General features: G+C 40.1%; 2 protein-coding genes across 4 annotated transcripts in view; one reads left to right on the top strand and one right to left on the bottom strand.

The window, feature by feature from the left end:
• GNAZ (G protein subunit alpha z) overlaps positions 1 to 4,865 on the bottom strand; it is a 42,069-nt gene extending 37,204 nt beyond the window's left edge. Inside the window, exons 1-2 of one of the 2 annotated variants that reach the window (XM_071763238.1) lie at positions 4,474 to 4,865; positions 1,428 to 1,557 (exon numbers count right to left, since the gene is read on the bottom strand). The gene's annotated coding sequence lies outside the window, so the exon portion shown is untranslated. The remainder of the gene's footprint in view (positions 1 to 1,427; positions 1,558 to 4,473) is intronic. The other variant, XM_071763239.1, reaches the window with a different exon arrangement.
• RSPH14 (radial spoke head 14 homolog) overlaps positions 1 to 17,784 on the top strand; it is a 62,054-nt gene extending 44,270 nt beyond the window's left edge. For both annotated transcript variants that reach the window (XM_071763236.1, XM_071763235.1), the window contains 3 exons: positions 14,763 to 14,988; positions 16,363 to 16,496; positions 17,458 to 17,784. In XM_071763236.1, coding sequence (XP_071619337.1) covers positions 14,763 to 14,988; positions 16,363 to 16,496; positions 17,458 to 17,699 — 602 coding nt within the window. In that variant the 3' untranslated portion in view covers positions 17,700 to 17,784. The remainder of the gene's footprint in view (positions 1 to 14,762; positions 14,989 to 16,362; positions 16,497 to 17,457) is intronic.
• The last annotated feature ends 1,504 nt before the right edge of the window (positions 17,785 to 19,288 follow it).

Below are 19,288 nucleotides of genomic sequence, written 5' to 3'. Positions count from 1 at the left end.
TTTTGGAAATATAGAAAGCAGGCATACAAAATAGGAGCATAAACACAGGGAATGTGTGCTAGAGTACTGCCTGGGCTACTAGGGAAAACAGGACAAAAGATTTGGATTATTTGTACCATTCTTGTACCAAATCTTTTCTCCACAATGCAGTAGTGATGTTAAGATACAGTTAAAGGAAGAAATCAGCCTACTAGGCACAAAACCAGGATTGGTAGGTCAGGGGTAGCAACTGGATTATTATTATTATTTACAAGTGTTTATGGTGAACCATGAAAATACCTTCATAATTAACTAGCTAAGATTGGTTAACAAACAGATAGTAAGAGTGGGATTCACCTGTCCAGATGTAGGGTATTCACATGGGTGGCTGCCTCTGAGCCTGTCATTCAGTGCTTCCTTTGTAGGCAACAGAGAGAAATAACTCTTCCCAGAGGTCAGTTCATCTCCTCTAAGATAGTGGTCAAAACCTGGTTTGATTAATTGCACTGTCAGAAGCTCTTTTTCTCCCCGTCAGCTGTAAGAAGGGAAGCCCTTCCTCTCCATCTATATAAACATGTCTGTTATAGCTATCTGAAAGTGATGAGAATAATTCCTCACAATTGCCAACTCCGGGGAATTACAGTTTCCTAAATCTGTAAAAATATCAGATTAGTAAGTTGTGGTTCCTAAGAAATAATTATTCATGTTCTGGTCATTATATGTAAGCAAAACGAATACTTAGAATTTTAATTCAGTTTTTCAAATTTGCCTCTTTATATTTTACTACTGGCCAGCATGATCACTGGTAATTTCATGGGCTATTTCTGTGACACAGAACTGTCTGGAAATGTTACCACACTTGTCTTTTTGATGTGATGACTTAGCAATCCAGAGGAGAAACAGCCCTCCAGTGTAAGGGGCTTAAAGAGAAAACAAGGGCAAAGGAAAGTAGGATTTGTTGGGTAAAACTGTGTTCTGTAACGATACATTGGATATCCAGCACTAAATAATAAAATGGGTTTCTGGGGAGAGCTGAGTTTCTGCTTAACCATAGGTAATGCTCTGAGAGACAGAACTAAAAAAACACATGGAAAGCTGTTACCTTCTGAAATTTTACCATGTGTTTTGTTAGATGTGATTTGAAATGCATTTCATAGTAACAAATGTTTATAGTCTAGAGAACAGACAGGAATGATGGGCCCACATCAATCATTGGTTCCTTCCATCCTACTTCACCAATGCCCTTCAGTGTTTGTGAAAAACAACAGCTGAGAGAGAAGAGTATTTCCTCTGTAGCTTTCATTTCAAGGGTTAAATTTTGTCCTTGACTACACTGGCATAAAGCTGAAAAAAATTAAATTGCTGATATGTACCAACTCCAGATTTAATAACAGAATAAAAAAGAGCTGAATTTAGCCCTTCTCTATCATGTTGTGTATTCCACATACCTTAAATTGCCAGAGGGCTTGGAGAAGAGAATCAATGTGTTTTGGATCAGTCTAGTTTTTCCCTTTTGTGATTATTCTTTCATCAATACGGTAGTTGAAATTTGGACTTCTTAATCACCAGTCTTGAATTCTGGAAAGTTTAATAAAAATGTGAATTTTGCATGTAACATATAAAGTATAAGTCAAATTCTCCTCTCAAGTAGACCGAAGGGAATCTCTTGTAACTATCAATGAATGTGGATTAATTCTGGATACTTTGAGGATTACAAAGAACAAAACTTTGCCTTTTTAATAAAAATAGGATTATTTTTCTCACCATGTATAAATAACACTACTTTATTTAAGTGTGCCAATATTCTTAATTTTAAGGTCTTTGGTTTAAAAGTTCTCTCAGATAAAATTGGTAACTGCTTGTGCAATAAGCTGTTACTGCTGAAGGTGGGTTACATCAACCTTAATGGCATTTGGGGGAATATCACTACAATTTTCTCAGTAAAAACCATATGATTAAAATCACTGGTAATTTACAAATTAGAGTTTGTGCTGCAAAGAGAGAGTGAATTTGTCATTGAGTCTGGCTCCCCATGGAATCATCTATAAAACTGTTCAACATTGTTGTTCCTAGAGGGCATGGGAGAACCTGATCAGTGAAACTGTGCTGGTATTGAGCCTGGGTCCTCTCCCACTGAAATTAGCAGCAAAACTTCCAATGACTCCTGAAATAGTCAGATTCATCTGTCATTTCCAGTTACATAAATCTGGAGAATCTCTTCCGAAATAAGTGGAATTACAGTGACTTATCCCAAAGGAATTGAGAGCATTTTCTTTAATTAATGGGAGGGAAGAGAGAAAAAGGCATCACCCCCATATATTGCCTTACCACTGCATATCAACCAAGACTCTCTCTGCTGTCAAAATCCTTATCTGCTTAAGCTGGAGAGGAAGAGCTGACTTCACCATGTAAGGATTTAAGCTTTTATTGTCTGCTGAAACGTGTGTTATCTTTTATCACTCTACTTATCCCCCTCCCCACCACTTAACAGGTAGATTCCTTAAGAGGAAGGGACAAATTTCTGTTTTCTGGTTCTGTCTAGGTTTCTTAGAATGTAACATTCCTCATTCCACCAAAGTGTAATCTGAACTGAGGCAACCAACAGAACAATTCCACTTCAGTCCTTCAGATCTACCTGGCAGGTTATTTTTAAATGATCCATAGGTAAATTCAAATCCAAGGCCTGTAGCTGAAACAGGGAGCTGTACTCAAGGCTTACTGAATTCAAGGTAATATCTCCAGAAGACTCATTCAACTCTGTTCATCAGTGGCCAATGAAGGGACAAGCATATAATCCTCAGATGGAACACACAGAGTTTATTCAGCCCTGTAGGATCCATTGCCAGAGTGAAATCTCCATAGCCTTACACAGAATTAATCTGCTTCTCTTTCCTTAAAAGCATTCATATGCACACAGAAGTGGGATTCTTTCTTAAAAACACAATTCAGTGCTTTGGTAATGAGTGATATTAAGGGCTTTTTTCCTAAATGTGCCATATAACTAAGATGTGATTGCACCCATAACTGGCTTCCAGAAGACCAGAACTTCATTCTTCTATACATATAGGCCTATCCTGTAATAATGTCCTCTATCCAAGGGCAGGGATCTGTGCTTTTTGCATGACATCTTCCAACCAAATGATTTGATGGAGACAGCCAAGTTAATGGCAAAAAACTCTGCTCTGCAGAGCTGTCTCTTCAGCTGGGAAATATGTTCCCTGTTGAAGAAAAGCCTCCGTTTCTTCCTTTAACAGTATCTAAGCCATCAGCCCAGATTTAAATGCTAACATCCATAAAGCCAGAAACAGTTTCTCCTAAGGAAGTAGAAAAATACACACTCATTTTTACTCCCTTGTGATCCACAAGTAGATGTTCACAGTACGGTTCTACCTGACCAGCTGCTGTAACCTTTGTAGACAAAATTTTGACAGCCAGACACAGGGTGTGACCCACAATGGCGCGAAATATGGAGCCAAAATAAAAAGCAAATTCTGTGTGCAAGAGTACCAGTAAATAGATACAAAGAAATGCTGGACGGAAAACTAGTGAATTTTGCTCAAATCTTGCACAGGAAAACATTGTTGAGATTGGTCAGTAGCCTACAGAATAAATGCCCCAAGAACACAGGTTAGGTAGCTTCCACAGGGAAACAGCCCAAACCAGCTCAGATTGGTACTATTAGCAGAAATGAAACTGACGTATGTTAGTCTGTGGCTCTCCCAGCTAACACTGAAGGGTTGGGTTTTTTGGTTTTTTTTCTGTAAGAATCACTCACCCAACGTGCAAAGATAGAAAAAAACCAAACTTGTGGTTCACAACTGCAGATGGGATCTGTCCACAGGTGCAGATTAATGTAACAACACCTCCCTGTTACTTCACATGGACAGGGACGCATGAAGAGGCAGAGCATCCAAACTCTGCAGAGCCCTGCATCCTCAGGATGAGCAGATGTGACTGTTACAAGCAGCGTTTATTAGAGAAATCTGGCAGCCAGGAGCCTTTCTGGTGGAACGTTAGGCAGCCTGCATTTCCCTGGGAGGAGGTGCTACATAGCGTGGAGGTTCTCCCAACAGGCGGAATGTAACAGATTATCTTTCTGAATCGTTAAGAGAACGCAGAGGGTCTCACTAATGCTCAGGTATTGGACACTAATGGGTTACAATCTGGCAAAGAAAGGGAGATGACAATTTTGTGAAACGGGATTGAGCCGAAGCAGCAGTTGATAGAAGGCCAGTATCCCTTGAGAAGGTCATTTTCACTGTCTCAGCAGCCTGCCTCCCCTTACTATTTTTTCCCTACACACAGAGTATATTTCTACCTTACAGTAACACTCATCTTTCCGTTCATCCAGCAAAAAGCACAGCTTACTGTTTCAAAATGACATCTTTTTCTTCTTGCTTTAGAAGTCCCTTTCTATTTTGGAAATACACGGAGAGGGAAACATTCATCTCTAAACTGCTTTAAGAGGACAGAAATGCGGAATATTTCACTCACCTCTTGAGCACCAGGCAGGCAGCCTCCTCCTCAATCCATCAGTGCAACCGCTCGCATCCACTGACGCTTCTCCTCTCAGCTTTGGCCCTTTTTCACATCAGCATCAATGATTTGCAGCGAGCAGACACAGCGCGGCTGCAGGCAGACACTAACCCCGCAGCCCGAGCAGGAGCGAAAACCTGCCCTGCCTCATTTTCTCCCTAGAAAACACCATTTGTCAATGCCCGGGATGGTTTTTTTTTTCTCAAGGCGATAACGGCAACACTTGTCCGGTGGCCCCGGCGGGAGACAGGGAGGTGCTCGGCGCTCCGGCCGGGGCTGGCTCCGGAGGAGGAGCCGCCGGTGCCGGCCCGTTTCCACGCCAACGCGGGGGGTACCGCGGGCGGGGCGGCTCCGCGGGGGGGGCTGGAAGGGGGGGCCGGGCTGCGGCCCCCGTGCCCCGCCCGCTCCTCTCGCCGCTCCGGGCTGCGGGGCCAGCGGCGGCTCCGCGGGGGGCTCTGCGGGAGGTTTGCCGGGGCTCCGCGGGGAGTTTGCGGTTCCCCCCGGCGCGTTCCGCGGTGCTGCGCTCAGGCCTTACATAAGGCGCAGCCCCAGAGCCGCGGGCTCTGCCTGCCCGCACAAACGCCTTCATTCATCTTCGCGGGGGGATGTGGCGGTTCCATGTTTTCTGCAGTGGTGCCGTCCGTGGCCCTGCCAGGAATCTGATTTTTGTTATTAATTTCGCCATGCGTATTTTAGGGGACCGATGAAGTAGTGGGAACAGGTTACTTACGTGTTAGCGTGATGCAATCGAGGGGAAAGGGAGAAAAAGCAGTTCATATAGTTACATGGGATTTATCGACTCGTTGCATTCCACCTTTTGCATCACTCAGTTTCTCTCAGTACTGTGCATATATTTTCTCGTTTTTCACTTTTGCCCTTCTCCTGGCTGTTGCATTTTGTATGTGCAATTTACTACAGTTTAAGTAATGATGAGTGTCATTTCCTTTTTGTCTCACTAATGGATTTACACTTTTCATATTTCACTTTTTTTTCCCTAGTGTCTTTTTCCTTTTGGCCATACTGGAATACTAGTTGCATCATTGAATCTGCAGCCCTGATCAAATAGCCATGAATTCTCCTACACTGCTAATTTTATAAACATAATTTCTTACTGTTACACTTCTGCAGGAGATGGCAACAGAGACTTACTGACAGCATCCAGGCATTTTTTCTCCACATTAAAGCTAAGAATACAGTGCAGAAAACATCTGATTCCTGTAAATAATCTCACTCCCAGTACTGACATTATCATCAGAGTATAATAAACTATAATAATAAAATATTTTATGGTAAAACACAATATAGCAAGATTGGGGGTTTTAGTGCAGGAATAAGAGCCATGAGTAAGTATATACCACATGAGGGAAATTTCCCTCTAAGTAATGAGTCCTCTTCACCCTAGAAGAGTTTGTCAGTACATCTAGATAAGCAAAGTTGTTCTGGTAAACTCCTAGCATTTAAAAAACAAATGTCATATACATAAAAATTGCACTGGTATCCCAAAAAAAGAAGATAATATTCAAATTGTAACATTGCCCCGCTTTATATAAAAATAATCTCCACAGTTTTATTTTGAAATTTTAGCTTCCAGCAAGTGTCTTTTGGTTCATTTATATTAGATAGTGGTCAATTTTACAATTCTTACAGTCTTTTGTTTCTCAGATATACTGCTTACTTGCAATTGCATAAATCCCTGATACAGTTATGTTGGCAAGGGAATAGAACAAAAAAAAAAAAAAAATCGTATCTGTGGTAACTGAGTAGTCTAGATAATAGGATAAAAGAACAATAACAGGGTGTACAGGTTTGATCTGATACTCCATAAAACCCAAGTAGTTACTATAGAAACTGTCACACTACGTGTATCTTCAGTATAGTGCTTCATATGTGAGAAAAAGCATCTTCTACACATCAGCCAACTTTGGCAGAAATAACAGCATCAGCTGCCATCATCCTGTGTAGGAAGAGCATCGTTCACATGCTCCCTACAGATTTCATCATGTTTAGGTATTTTTCAACTGGCTACACCAAAACCCTTGCTTTCTTGCAGTTTTGAGGGAGGCACTTAATTGTAGATCAAATTTTGTCAGTGGAGGCATGATGAGCATGGAGTAATGGATACAGCAGTAGTGGAACAGTGCTTTCTCTGAGAAGTTCAGGTGGTGTTATTTCCATACCCCAGCATGGGTGTGCTTGCTGTTGATTAATGGCAGAGTTAAAGCCCAACTCATCTGAAAAATAGGCAGCTTCCTGGAATCCTTAACTGCACAAGATTCACTCAACTTGCCAGTGCTACTCATCAAGCAAAAGCCAAATTCTTGCCTGTTTACTGTTGCTTTCTGTTTGGGATCAATCAAAACAGATGCATTCATAGATGTTTAGTTTGGAGACAATAGTGCTAAAACAGAAATCTGCTCTTAAGTGGAAAAACCCATAGGGATTTTTCTAATCAATTACCCTTTATTATACCATGACAACATCAAAATATTTATATGCACACATGCAATGTTCTTGGTGAATGTACATCTCCAAATGATAGAGGGTAAATTGAGAGGCCGCATCTGGTCTGTAATAAAAATATAATAAAAGACATTTTGTATTTCATTCAATTTTCTACCAAACACCCTCTTTTTAACAAGCAATTGTAGATCTGGGTTAGATATTTATAGATGGGTCTGTGATTCTCTTTGAGCATGAAGAACTGAACAGAACATTTAGAGAAGAATAAAAAGGCTGTATTTTTATTTTTAACCATTTTTCTCACGTGGAAGAGTTTAAAATAGCATCAAGTACAGATGACTGGGATCTGATATTTATAGCTATATGGCATGTTGTTGCTTTATACCAGTGACTTGGAGATGGTGGTGAAAAAAAAAATTATGAATGCACCTTCAAGCAGGTGGTATCAGCCTGACCTCATTTAGCTTGATCATTTAGTGTGAAAATTCACTTTCTACCAAGATTTTGCCTTCATATCTTCTCACATCCTTTCAGTAACTGATGATTCAATTATTACTGACTGTTTACTCTTCCTATGAGGCCAAATTATGGGAGACATTTGAAAATGTGAGCCTAGATAACAAGTTACAGCTAATACCACAATCAGCTGAAGAGAAAGACTCCTCTAGTGTTTCAGCAGACAAAAATTTTAAAAAGAACAAACCAACCCTTAAAATTATAATTATCTTGCATACAGTCCCATAAGGTTTTATCATGTACCTACTGTATCTGCAACTCTCAGTCATTGGCTCAATTGCTGAGTTAGCATTTACCACTGAAGCCAAGTTTATTAAAACAGGCATTAAATCCAGCAGCTGGTGGACAGCTGCTTGAAGGTTTGCCTGGAGCCTTGGAAGATACCCTGGCTTTCCTGTGCTGTGAAGTTTCCATAGCAGTCCTCCCTTATCACAAACTTTGTGATGGATTCGTGGAGTCCAAGTCCTTCAGACTCCATGAAATAGGATGGAGGAATGTAGCTCTTGGTAAAGAACCCATCCCCCAAGGCTCTATTATTGTATTTACAAAAAACCCCACAGAATTCAGGTATTCTGTCCTCATTACTTTCTATTAAGGGCAAAGAATTGGGGAAAACACACAGACACCCCCAAACTCCATCCAAAAAGAAAGTGAGAATCCTTCAGTAAAGTACACAACAAAAGATCCGTGAAGAGTGAACAACTGACAATCCCTTAAGATCAAAATAAACAGATTCTTTGGGAATTACACCCATGAAGGTGCAATTAAACAGGGCCAGGAATTTTTTTAAACCAAAGCTTTTGAAACAAAAGTACCAGCTTCAGATCTCCTAGTAAAATGGTCTGAGCAGCAGGCTACTGGTTACTTCTGGGATACCCTCTTCCCTCCTGCAGTCTTCCCATTTGAAGATGTCATTTGTTTTCCATTTTGTAAGATTTAATATTAAAATTACCAAAAATTAACTTGTTAGAATTAAATATTCATTGAAGTAGTGAGTCAAAAGTAGTTTTCTCCCACTTCAGAATACAGGTTGGTTTTGTGTAATTGTTGCAATAAAAACAAACAAAGAACAAGAAGAAGTGTATTGATTTCAAAGTTTTAGGTTTGTCCACCTGAAGAAGTATCAAATAGGGCCTCAAAAGAATGAGATGTATTTTTAATAGGTACTTAGAAAAAAATGCTATTATTAAATTTCATATTTCTTTGTATCCTTTACACAGGATAATTCTACTTCATGCAGGAATCATGAGATATAGCTACAATTTCACCACACAGTATGATTTTCCCCTTTTACTTCCTCATGTCTGATAAACAGGAATATAAAAAAAAAAAAAAAAAAAGAAAAAATTTTTTGAGGACACAAAGGTAATTCTGGGAAGCTGTGAAAGAAGAACTGGGAACATTCAGGTAGCTTTACTATAGGGACTGCAGATGCCAGAGCAGTTCTGTAAACATTTGCAATACTATAATTTGGCAATGCTGTAAAACTGGCAATACTAAGTAATTAGTTTAGATAATTGTACACTTATTCCATGTCAGACCCTTGGCTAATTCTGAATCTACATAACAATAAAGCTATTCCATACATACCATTATCAACCTGTGGTCCTTTATGAAGTACAAAGTAGATACACAGAGTTGTAGCTGTAGCCAGTTACAATGATCACTATCTCTTTTGTGAAGCATTTTTAGACAGAAGGGTGAATAACTGCAAAAAACTGTTAGGTCACTGACTACATTAGTGATAAACTCATAGAAAATTGCATAAACGTGACTGCTGGGTTTTGTGATTTACCACTCCCCTTTTAAAAAATTTTTTGCTCTGTCAGTGACATGCAAAAGGTCAACTCAAATAACAAATGACTTAGGAAGCAATTCAGCCTCCAGACATAAGTCTTTAGGACCATTTTCAGCTTTCAAGAGTATCCCAGCTGGCCTCCAGCTGTGCCCTAGAAGTGTTCAAGGGTCCTGTAGGGCTTAAGTCATACCTGACACTCCCAAGCAATACCTCAAAATGCCATTCGAAACCTACATTTAGCCATCTGGATCTGGATCACTTTCTTACTAACTGGATGATGGAATCAATTAAATGGGCAAAGCACATTGTGCCAGGTTCAACTAACAACTGATTAAATTGACAAACATTTTACCAAATCTTTTAATTAATGTCATTCAGACTTACTAATAACAACGTTACTTTGAAAGCATATTAAAATGGCACTAATTTCTATCAGTTGCTGAATTATTTTCTGGTATCTGTTATAATTGTTACAAATATGATTTTATTTAACTGTGTTTTGATTGCACAGTATACAATGTTCTTAAAGATAAGCATATTACCAGCACTGTTGAAGGGCTTGTGCTCAATCTGGCATGTTTACAGAAACTAGACCTAATATTTTGGTCCAGGTTAAGTACCAGGTTCATTTCACTGTTGTGGCTTGGGTCCTGTCCTACTGCACTTGTTTACAAATAAATGATAAAAGAGTCTTTTTGCAAGAACACCTTCATTCCTTCACTTAGCCTCACTCAGGAATGCATCTCTAATCAGAAAATACATATACTGCCAAGGCATGAGACTATTTGGGACAGGCTTCTCTGCAGCCAAAGTCTGTGATTAACAGCTCACTGGAGCCTAAGGCTCTCAACCCAAGAGCAACACGTCCTGGAGAGGCACCTCAAAAAAACAAAACGCCCTGGAAGCAGCCCACGCTCTGGCAGTCTGGTGTTCAATTAAGATTTAGGAAAATTTCACTGCAGGAAATAAAATATAGACTGAAAAATACTAGAAAGCACTACTGCAGCACCTCAGAACAGAATGCAGTTTCCATTGAGTAGTGTAAGTATTTTTCCTGAAGAACATTGCTTCCTGTGGAAAATAAGGAATCTGCAGAGCAGCAGATTTGGGAGGGAAGTGGACACTGGGTTTGCCTTCCCATAGAGCTCCACACACGTCGTGCAGCCATCTGGGCCTGTGGTTCTAATCAAGATGTGTTTCTTCTACTCTCATTTCAACTGAGGTTGCCAAGCCAGACCACCTGAAGCAGAAAAGGATTCCACCCGCCTCTGGTACTGTGTTCATTCCTAGGGGACTGAGCATTCAGCTGTGCTCATCTTGGCACCAGCACAAGCAGTGTGAACTGTAGGATAAAATTGACTTACTGCAGCTTTGCCAGCATTCTAGATCAGCAAATACAAGCAGTGGATTTGTCAACACTACGATTTCTCCAACATATTCTTTGAAATTTTCTATCAGGTCATTTTTCAAAGTAGCAAAAAAACCCCCAGCACCCTTCTAACAATGAAGAAAATGTAAAAAAAGTGCTTATATAATGAGACTGAACCAGTGTTCCCTTTAACCTTTCTCATGTTGTCTTCTACCATTATTTGCAATCTTTCAGTCTGGACAATGATTCATATATTCACAAAAGTTTGTTAATTTGCCAGATTACATTCCTCAGCATCACAATTAATTCTAGATACTTTCTTTGTTTAAGCCTCTCATTTTTATTTGTTGTTTGATAGTAGTATAATCAAACCTATACAGGAAGCCTCCTTCATATACCTCTGTTTCTGATTGTGAACCAGTTATACTGCAGAAATTCAAATAATATTTTCAGTATCTTAATTACATATTCTTCATAAGGAAAAACCCTGACAAAATAAATGCTCTTTTGTATCTGGGCACATATGAAGTTAATTGAGTAGTTGCAAAAGGTGAATGTTAAAGATAACTAAGATGTTATAATGGTCATTTTGCTGGGGAATATCATTTGGTAATGCAGCATTCTGGCTGTACAAATACAGCTCCCAGATATAGAAATTTAATATAGTTAGCAAAACTATTTCTTGAACTTCATTCATGTTGCTTTAGCTTCTGCCTAAAAGAGGATAAGATTTTGTAAAAAATGTATTCTCTCAGCAGAAGTTCTGAAAACTTGCAGTTGTGCATTTCCCTCACATTAAGGTCTTGTTGGACTTACAACTTTAAAACTTTTTTTTTTAGTGTAAAAGGTTGCCACAGTCCCCTGAAGTCTCTCTGAACAGTCAGGCATTTTGGGACACCACAGTAATGTGATTGATACCAGGACATATCTGCGACTGTGAGGGATCTGTCTGCTCTCCAACAGCTTCCCACTGAGGAAGCCTCCCCCATCCAGCTGATCTGAAATGGTTTGACATATAATAGTTTAATATTTTTAGTCCAATACCAATATCTATAAGGCTTCCCTCAGTTCTCTGATGTCCTAGGACTTTACACCTCTAAGTCCTTTAAGAGAAGAAATTCTCCTTGTCTTTAGGCATAGGAATCCTCTGGGACAATGCTGTTTATTCCTGGTAAATTATTATGAGAGACAGGATTTCTGTGTAAAAGAGCAGGAAAATATTCTGACTTTCAAACATGTCATCAGAATTTTCCTCTTCAGTTAGGATAGAGCTGCCATAGGCAGGTGAGCTGTTTCATTTGATGTGGTTTACCTCCTGCTCCAAACTTATCAGAGAGAAATTCAAGTTTTATAGTGGAATTATATGTAATCTCCTTGACACAGCCTTAATGCTGGAGACACTGAAACTCACAAAGCTGAATCTTAACATTAAATTAGTTACTACAGGGTTTTCAAACTTTGCTCTTATGACTGGTTACTCAGAAATCTTCTCAGGGAGTCTAAAGAATAATTCTTTTTTCTGATGTAAATAGCAGTGAGCAAGGAGTTATTAAGGACAGCGTGCTGGGGACTGACCTGCTATGGTCACCTTGTCTCTCAGGAAGGCAACCTTAGACAGACACTGCATTTTTAAACAGGATATATGCTTGCACTCACTAGTTTAGTAAACACTTTCTTACCTCTAAAATGGTGCTAAACTGTTGCAGTGCTAGCAAGAGAATTGATAGGTCTAAAAAGTTTGTCAGGATCATTTGGCTACTCACAGTTACTGAGCTCCCATCCTGGGGTCTCCCAGCTGCTCTGCACTGGATGTCTTGATAGCAAACCATGAAGCCAGGCAGCATTCTTCCTTCTGATTTAACTGGCTCTGCTTTGCCTTGTGTGCCCCTTCCGAAGCAGAAATGCTGTTACTGAACGTTTCAAATAGTTGTGTGAACATGACAAAGAGACATCTAGGGTGTCCACAAAACACTCATGTTCTACAGAATCTGTGTTTTACTCTGCTGTACTGCACTGTATGTCACGTTGCAGCCATTCATGAGGTAGATGCTTCTTACCAAAACAAATATTTAAATGGCTTTTGGGTTGAAAACTGACATTTGTAATGAAAAGCAGTTGTAATGTGATGTAATTGATTTATGTAATTGAAAACCAAAACAAAATGCCATTGTTACCTACTATAAAAGACTCCTTTGTCTTCTACAAACCTTAACTTGATTCCATGCCCTGCAGCCAAACTAAGAGAAGAGAAGAGAAGAGAATAAAGGGCAAGTCCTCTGTGGACCTATTTGAAAAGAGTCAGGAAAGGGAGAATGAGAGTGGCCAGAGGGTTATGAGAAGAAAGAGATGAGTGCTCAGATAAAAAGCAGCCCAGGGGAAGATTACAAGTTCTCAGAAATACAGATCAATAATATTAACTATGCAGCTGCAAATGCAGCTATTTGCATTTTGAAAACATTTTCTGCTACTCCTTCATTATGCCTGGGGTATCTAGAAAACTCTGCAGTAGATCACCCTTGAAAGGGCAATATTTTAATAAAAAGCCAAGATCCTGAGTGTGCCTCTGCATTTTTCAGTGTGGGACTACCAAAACCACCAGCTTACCTTCTCATCCTATTGCTCAGTAAGATAGATGCAAGGATCTGAGACTGCTCTAATTTACAAGTAACTCTCATCTTTCCACTGATTTTTTTTTTTATTTTTTTTTTGCTCCTTTTTTCCCTTTCAACTCCCTAGAAGTTACACCCTTTGGTTCTCTTGGGAAAACCATAATGGATTTCCACCTGGAATTTAGGGGCCAATGCCAGCAGTCCTCTCTAGTTAAATGTACTGGTTGAATGTATTAGAAGATAAGTGGAAGAGGCAAACAAGAGAAGTGAAACCTAAGTGCTGATAGGAGAAATCCTTAGTTTTAAAATGGTGTTGGCCTTCAAGAGTGAATTATCTGAAACTGTTTTGCCTTATTATTTATTTGAATTCTCACAACAACTGACCTCTAAATGTAGCACAGATAGTAAAAGCTGTGTTCCTCTCACCCCTAGGCATTTCTTTGTATTTGTATTAGTAAAGTGGCTCCTGATAAGTTACTAACATAAGAAGTTACAAAATATCAGCAAAACCTCAGAAATATGTAGGACAGCAAAACCTGTTGATTAGAGTCATGTTTTTCACCTGATCATGAAGCTGAAGGATTTCTCCTCTGCACTACCAAGGGCCATTAAAATCTCTTTCCCACCTGTCATTTTATCCCTGACTGTGGAAATTCATCTGAAAATACCTTGATGACTCTTATCCACAAAACTTCCTTATCTAACCATATATGAATCACTTTGAAAGGAGCCACATTTCTCTTAGCAACCAAAGAATCAGTCTTAGCAACAAGACAGCTGGAGAATTTGTTTTCACATAGTTACTCATGGACAGTACGTTCTGAATTCTGCTTTCCCATGGCATTGCTGTTTCCATGTCGACCTCATATTGTGTAAGAAATGGTACAAATCAGACACTTTCTCACAGCAGAGAGATTGTTTGCAGGGCAGATGACAATCCTTCTACCTTTGATGCCATTTCCTTTCGGAGACAGTGCAAGAGTAATAAGTGCTGGAAAGTTCAAAATTTAAATCTTCCCCACGACAGAATTACTGCAAAGAAATGTGTGAGGAAAGGAGTTTCCAAAACCTTGACTTTCCTGACAGAAACCACAACGGAGAATTGGAGTCTTAGCTCCAAAGGCTCACATCTCAGCCCCTCTCAGCATCTGTTCATGTTGAGAACAGTTGAAAAGGCTTGACATTAGGTGACATGTATACATCTATTTCCTGCATTTTCTTAGAAAGAAAAATTTTAGGAACAGTATTATAGTGGGGGAAAGTGGGAACATCAGAGTAATTGCCATCATTACCTGAGCTGATGTCTTTATAGGACTGTTGGGGAAGCTTCCTGAAGCAACAATGATAAGATGGCATTTATGAACAAACCAGTGTTGTAGTAACATCTAAATAAATGAATTATATATGTTATTTTTATCCTATTGAGAAATTCAAAGAGCAGGTAGAAATAGTAAATGTACACACTTCACACCTTTCCTTCTGTCTCCTCCTGTAGGGGCTGTTGGCATAGTGACTGCTGGTTTGATTCCCTCCCTTGTTCTCAAACTGAAGACTGAGTTGGATGAAATCCAGGAGCTCATCCTGGATACACTCTCCAACTGTCTCCATGTGGAGGCTTCTGAAGCTCTAGCAGCTGATGCCATTCCCATCCTGAAGGAGAAGCTCACACACTCATCAGTGGCCATCATAAGCAAAGCAGCTTGGGTCCTGTTAGCAGCTGGGTAAAGTAATCTGTCTACAAGAACCCCAAAAAATACTCATTTCATGAGTGAATCAGTGTCATTAGTTCACAATTGTGTTCCACTGCACATTGAAGCCATCACATTTCACATGTAAAGCAATATCACAGCAAGGTAGAAGATGTGTAAAAGTTATAGCTGTTATAAATCACTCAAGAAAGCAGGTGCTGATCAGCAAATGTCATTCCTTCTCCTTCTATTTGTCTTCAGTATTGCCAGTGAAATCAGGATTTTTTTTTTCTGGCACAGCACTACTGAGAAAAAAATTTTTGCATGAGAAATCATGTGAAAACAAGATTCTGGCCACTATAGAGGTAGAAAGAAGACCCCTTAATTTTTTTTTTTGGACAACTGCTCTCACTCAAAAAAAAAATTAAAGGCCCTGGGACAATTTCAGTATAATTGAGAGCAGAAGTAGTTTTCTGACACAGGCTGCTGAATATGTCAGTGATGGATCAGAAAAAGCTACTCTTGTATAATATTTGTGTATCAAATGCTGGATGAAAGGAACAACTTAAATCCACTTTCTTGCTACCACAAAACCAATAAAAGTGTTCATCAAAGGTCTAGTTTTAAAAGGTCTGCAGACCATGTAGTTTACACAGCACCTGGCAAGGTCTTCTAGAAGAGAGTTTGGATAACTTGAGCCTAAAGAAAGCAGAAATGCAACTAGAATGTGGACAATGGGTACATTTGAGGTCCCTGCAGTAGCTGAGCCATGTTAAATATTCCCCATATCAGAAAGGATGGAAAGAAAGAGTGAAAAAGGACCTGGAAGAAAATTAATTGCAGACCCCTCATTTAAAATCTGTAAAGGGTTCAACAGCCAGGTTTTTAGCTAAATTGCCATTAGGACCACCAGCAGACTTAATTCTACATCCTGTTACATGCTGCTGCCCATCAATCTCCACTGTATCACAGGAAGTAAAAAAAAAAAAAAAAAAAAAAAAAAAAAAAATCTAAAAACTAGTAGCACACCATAATAACACTAGTTAATAATACTATTATATTTATTTATTAACACTAATAGCCTAATAGCCAAAAAAATTGTTAAGCCCACACACATAGGTTAACATGATATCATCAGTATTGTCTCAGCAAGTAGATTTAATAGACACCAGGCACAAACAAACATCCCTTTTCTTTTCTTTGTGGCTGGGTACTGGTGCTTGCCATCTGTCGAACAGTCAGAACATTGTGACTCGAAAGAGAACAGAGAGGAGGCTGTGTCAGCACTGCTGTCATGAAACAGATGAGGGCTGCAGGGGTCCAGGCATGGGGAGAAGCTGTGGGCAGCTGCATGGTTAGCAGATGCAGTACAAGAAGGCATCCTAACCAACCACCTTTCCTGCACAGCACTCATCCAGAGGGAAAAACTGCCATCTGTGAAGAAGTTACTCCTGTGCTGGTGAGCCTGCTGGAAGATGCAGATCCTGAAGTCCAAGCTAGTGCAACCGGAGCACTGATGTTTGCTACTATTAAACCTCAGGGTGAGAGACAGAGGCAGTTCTGTTGGGATACTTTCTGGAAATCCGGTTCTAAAGCAACTTAGTAACAAAACTTCTGCTCCCCGCTCCCCTACCCCCTAAAGTCCTCAGTTTCTGATAGTGTTAAAGCTCTTCAAGGAACTATGAGATTAGGGCATTTCTTTAGTTGCTCAAGACAGATCTGTTGTTGCTCCCCCACAGTGTCCAGGAGACATAGTAGATTTCACATCCTGAAGTTATTTATCTGCCTCACCTGCGTCATTGCCCTCTGGGGTGCTGCTCCAGAGGGGAACATGTTCTGTTCAAGTCCAGACCACACAGAGATCCACATACCTGAAGCTACTCTGAGTCACCAGTCCTCAGCAGAGGAGCATTACTTTCTGGAAACTCTTTTCACACTTAGGGGCAGTTTTTCTCACAGCTGGGAGAGGAATGAATGTTAATGAGGTCTGTAGTTCTCCCAGGTAACTTCCATGACACTGAAAATACTAACTGCTAAATTTTCTGTGTGGTGAATGAGTAATTAGACACATAAGACTCTGAATAACAGCAGCTGTGTTCCAGTCCTCCTCTGCAACTGTCCCCCTGGCTTCTGAAGACACCACAGGAGTGGATTGAAGTAGCTTTAAAAATAAAAGAATGGAGGGTGTTTTAAAGGGCATCTGACCTCCACAAAATTGTTCTATCTTATCGTTCAGTGCCTCATATACTCTTACATAATTTGTTGCAAATGAAAGAGTAATGTGCAAGACAGATAAAGTTAAACAAGAAAGATCTTTCTTTAAAAAAATAAACAGCTGGCAGCTCACCTTGGCCTTCAAAAGGAAAGCATATCCTGGCTCTTTGCACTGCACCCTCTGGGGGTGTTCAGAGCTGTAGCTGGGCAGGGAGTCGAAAGAGGCAATTCAAAAGCATGTGGATTATATGTAATAACACACTTTAAAGCCAGTTTATTTCTCTTCAGGGAGATTCTCAGCCCTACATGCTGGAGCCATTCCACATCTACTGAAGCTGGTTGCTGAGGAAACCAGCAGAGCTCGTCTGAATGCCATCAAAACCCTCACCATGCTGGCTGAGCTACCCCAGGGCCGCCAGACACTCCTGGATCATATTGATACATTTCAGCAGTGCCTGAATGATCCCCGTGAGGCAGTGCAAAGGGCTGCTGAAACTGCCATCAGTGTCATCAAATGGAAACCTTTCTGAAGAGATGTTTCATAGAGAGCTATTGCCCTCTGTTGTTGTCTGGCTGTAAAAGTTACATGATTATATGAGACCTTCAAAAACAAAACTCTTTTCCTCAGTTACTCTGGATCACTTCCTCCTGAAATGTCATTTGTCAACAGTTTGACAACTATATCTCAAGTCACTAACAGAATAATGGGGCAAAAGAAAAAAATTAGGAAGTCTAGAATTCTCCACTATCACGTATTAACCAATTACTAATTACACTAGAAAGGTTCATAATTAACCTCTCCAGCAGTCTTTTCTACACTAAGATGACAGTAATTTACATGAATTTTGCTGCAAACATTTGTAGAATGTGGGATTAAAACCATTCAGAGCATCATCACAGAAAAAGTAAGGTCAGTGTGACAGAAGGGCTTCCCCAAGAGAATGATGAGGTTTTCCCAGCCCAAAATATAATCAGGAATGCTCTCTAATTTTTAAGCTGGTGAGGATCTCAACACACTGGTTCTCTTCTTCCATGCACTCAGGGCTGCCATGTGCAGTTGTCTGCCCTCAGGGTAAAAGGAAAATAAGCCAGAAAGACTTCACTAGGGTAGCCTAGTGAAATTTCCTAGTAGGAAATGGGAGGTAAAATAGAAGGTGGAATATGAAGTGGAGTCAGGGCTATTACAGACACACACAGGCACTGAGATGGGTTCTTGCTGTCTGCACAATCTATCCATTTATCTTTTTACCTCTTCCCTGCTGTTTGACCACCCTGGTCCCTTGATGTCCCTTTCCACAGTGACTCCCTGCCACCAGTGGTGTGCCCAGTCCTCATTTTCTCTCCTTATTTCCAGGAAGGGGATTTCATTTTCCAGAAAGCACCAAAGGACTGTCCAACCACCAGGTGTAAAGCTCTGTTGGGGACAGACCCCGTTGCCTCTAACTGAGGAGGGGGATGACCCCCAGCTGAAAGTGGCTACAAAAGTGCCTCTGTGCTAATTGTTGGTATTTTAAAGGGTAGATGGCAGCTGCACAGAACTACCAGTACAAAAATTAACAAGCATAATGGGAGTGGAAGGGTTGTGCCAGAACTGAAGAGTTTTGCTATTGTGGCTCACTTTTGGGGCAGAAGGAGAGATTGAGAGGAAAGCTGATCCTAAGGTTACCATCTAGTCCTGTTAGAGCCAGACAAGATGATCTCCAGAGGTCTCTTCTAGCCTCAAGTATTCTGTGATTAAAAGCTGTCTAAACAGAGAGGTGAGGAGGTAAAGAGAACTAACAACTGAAAGTGTCAATTACCCATTTTGGAAAAAAGTGTTTCTTTTAATTTATTTATTTTAAAGACTCAGAATTTTTCTTAAAAACCAAAACTTTTACCTCTTAGAATAACACAGAAGATTCAAGCTGTTTGGCAAAGGAAGCCTATGCAACATGACATCAATTGCCTGAAGAAAATGAGGCAATTCCTGTGTTTAAAGCTGATGGGCAGATACAGTGGTGGGAAGCTCAGTAGTGTTTTACTCCCTCTGCACATCACTACAAGCTCTATGGTTTTCATCAGAAATATCTCTTCTATGTATATGAAATCCTCTCCAGAGTCATGCCTTGTTCTCCCACTA

This window comes from Heliangelus exortis, chromosome 19 (genome assembly GCF_036169615.1).
Source record: "Heliangelus exortis chromosome 19, bHelExo1.hap1, whole genome shotgun sequence".
Taxonomy (NCBI): domain Eukaryota; kingdom Metazoa; phylum Chordata; class Aves; order Apodiformes; family Trochilidae; genus Heliangelus; species Heliangelus exortis.
Note: the sequence above shows the minus strand (reverse complement) of the source record. Positions and strands in the feature narration are given on the sequence as shown.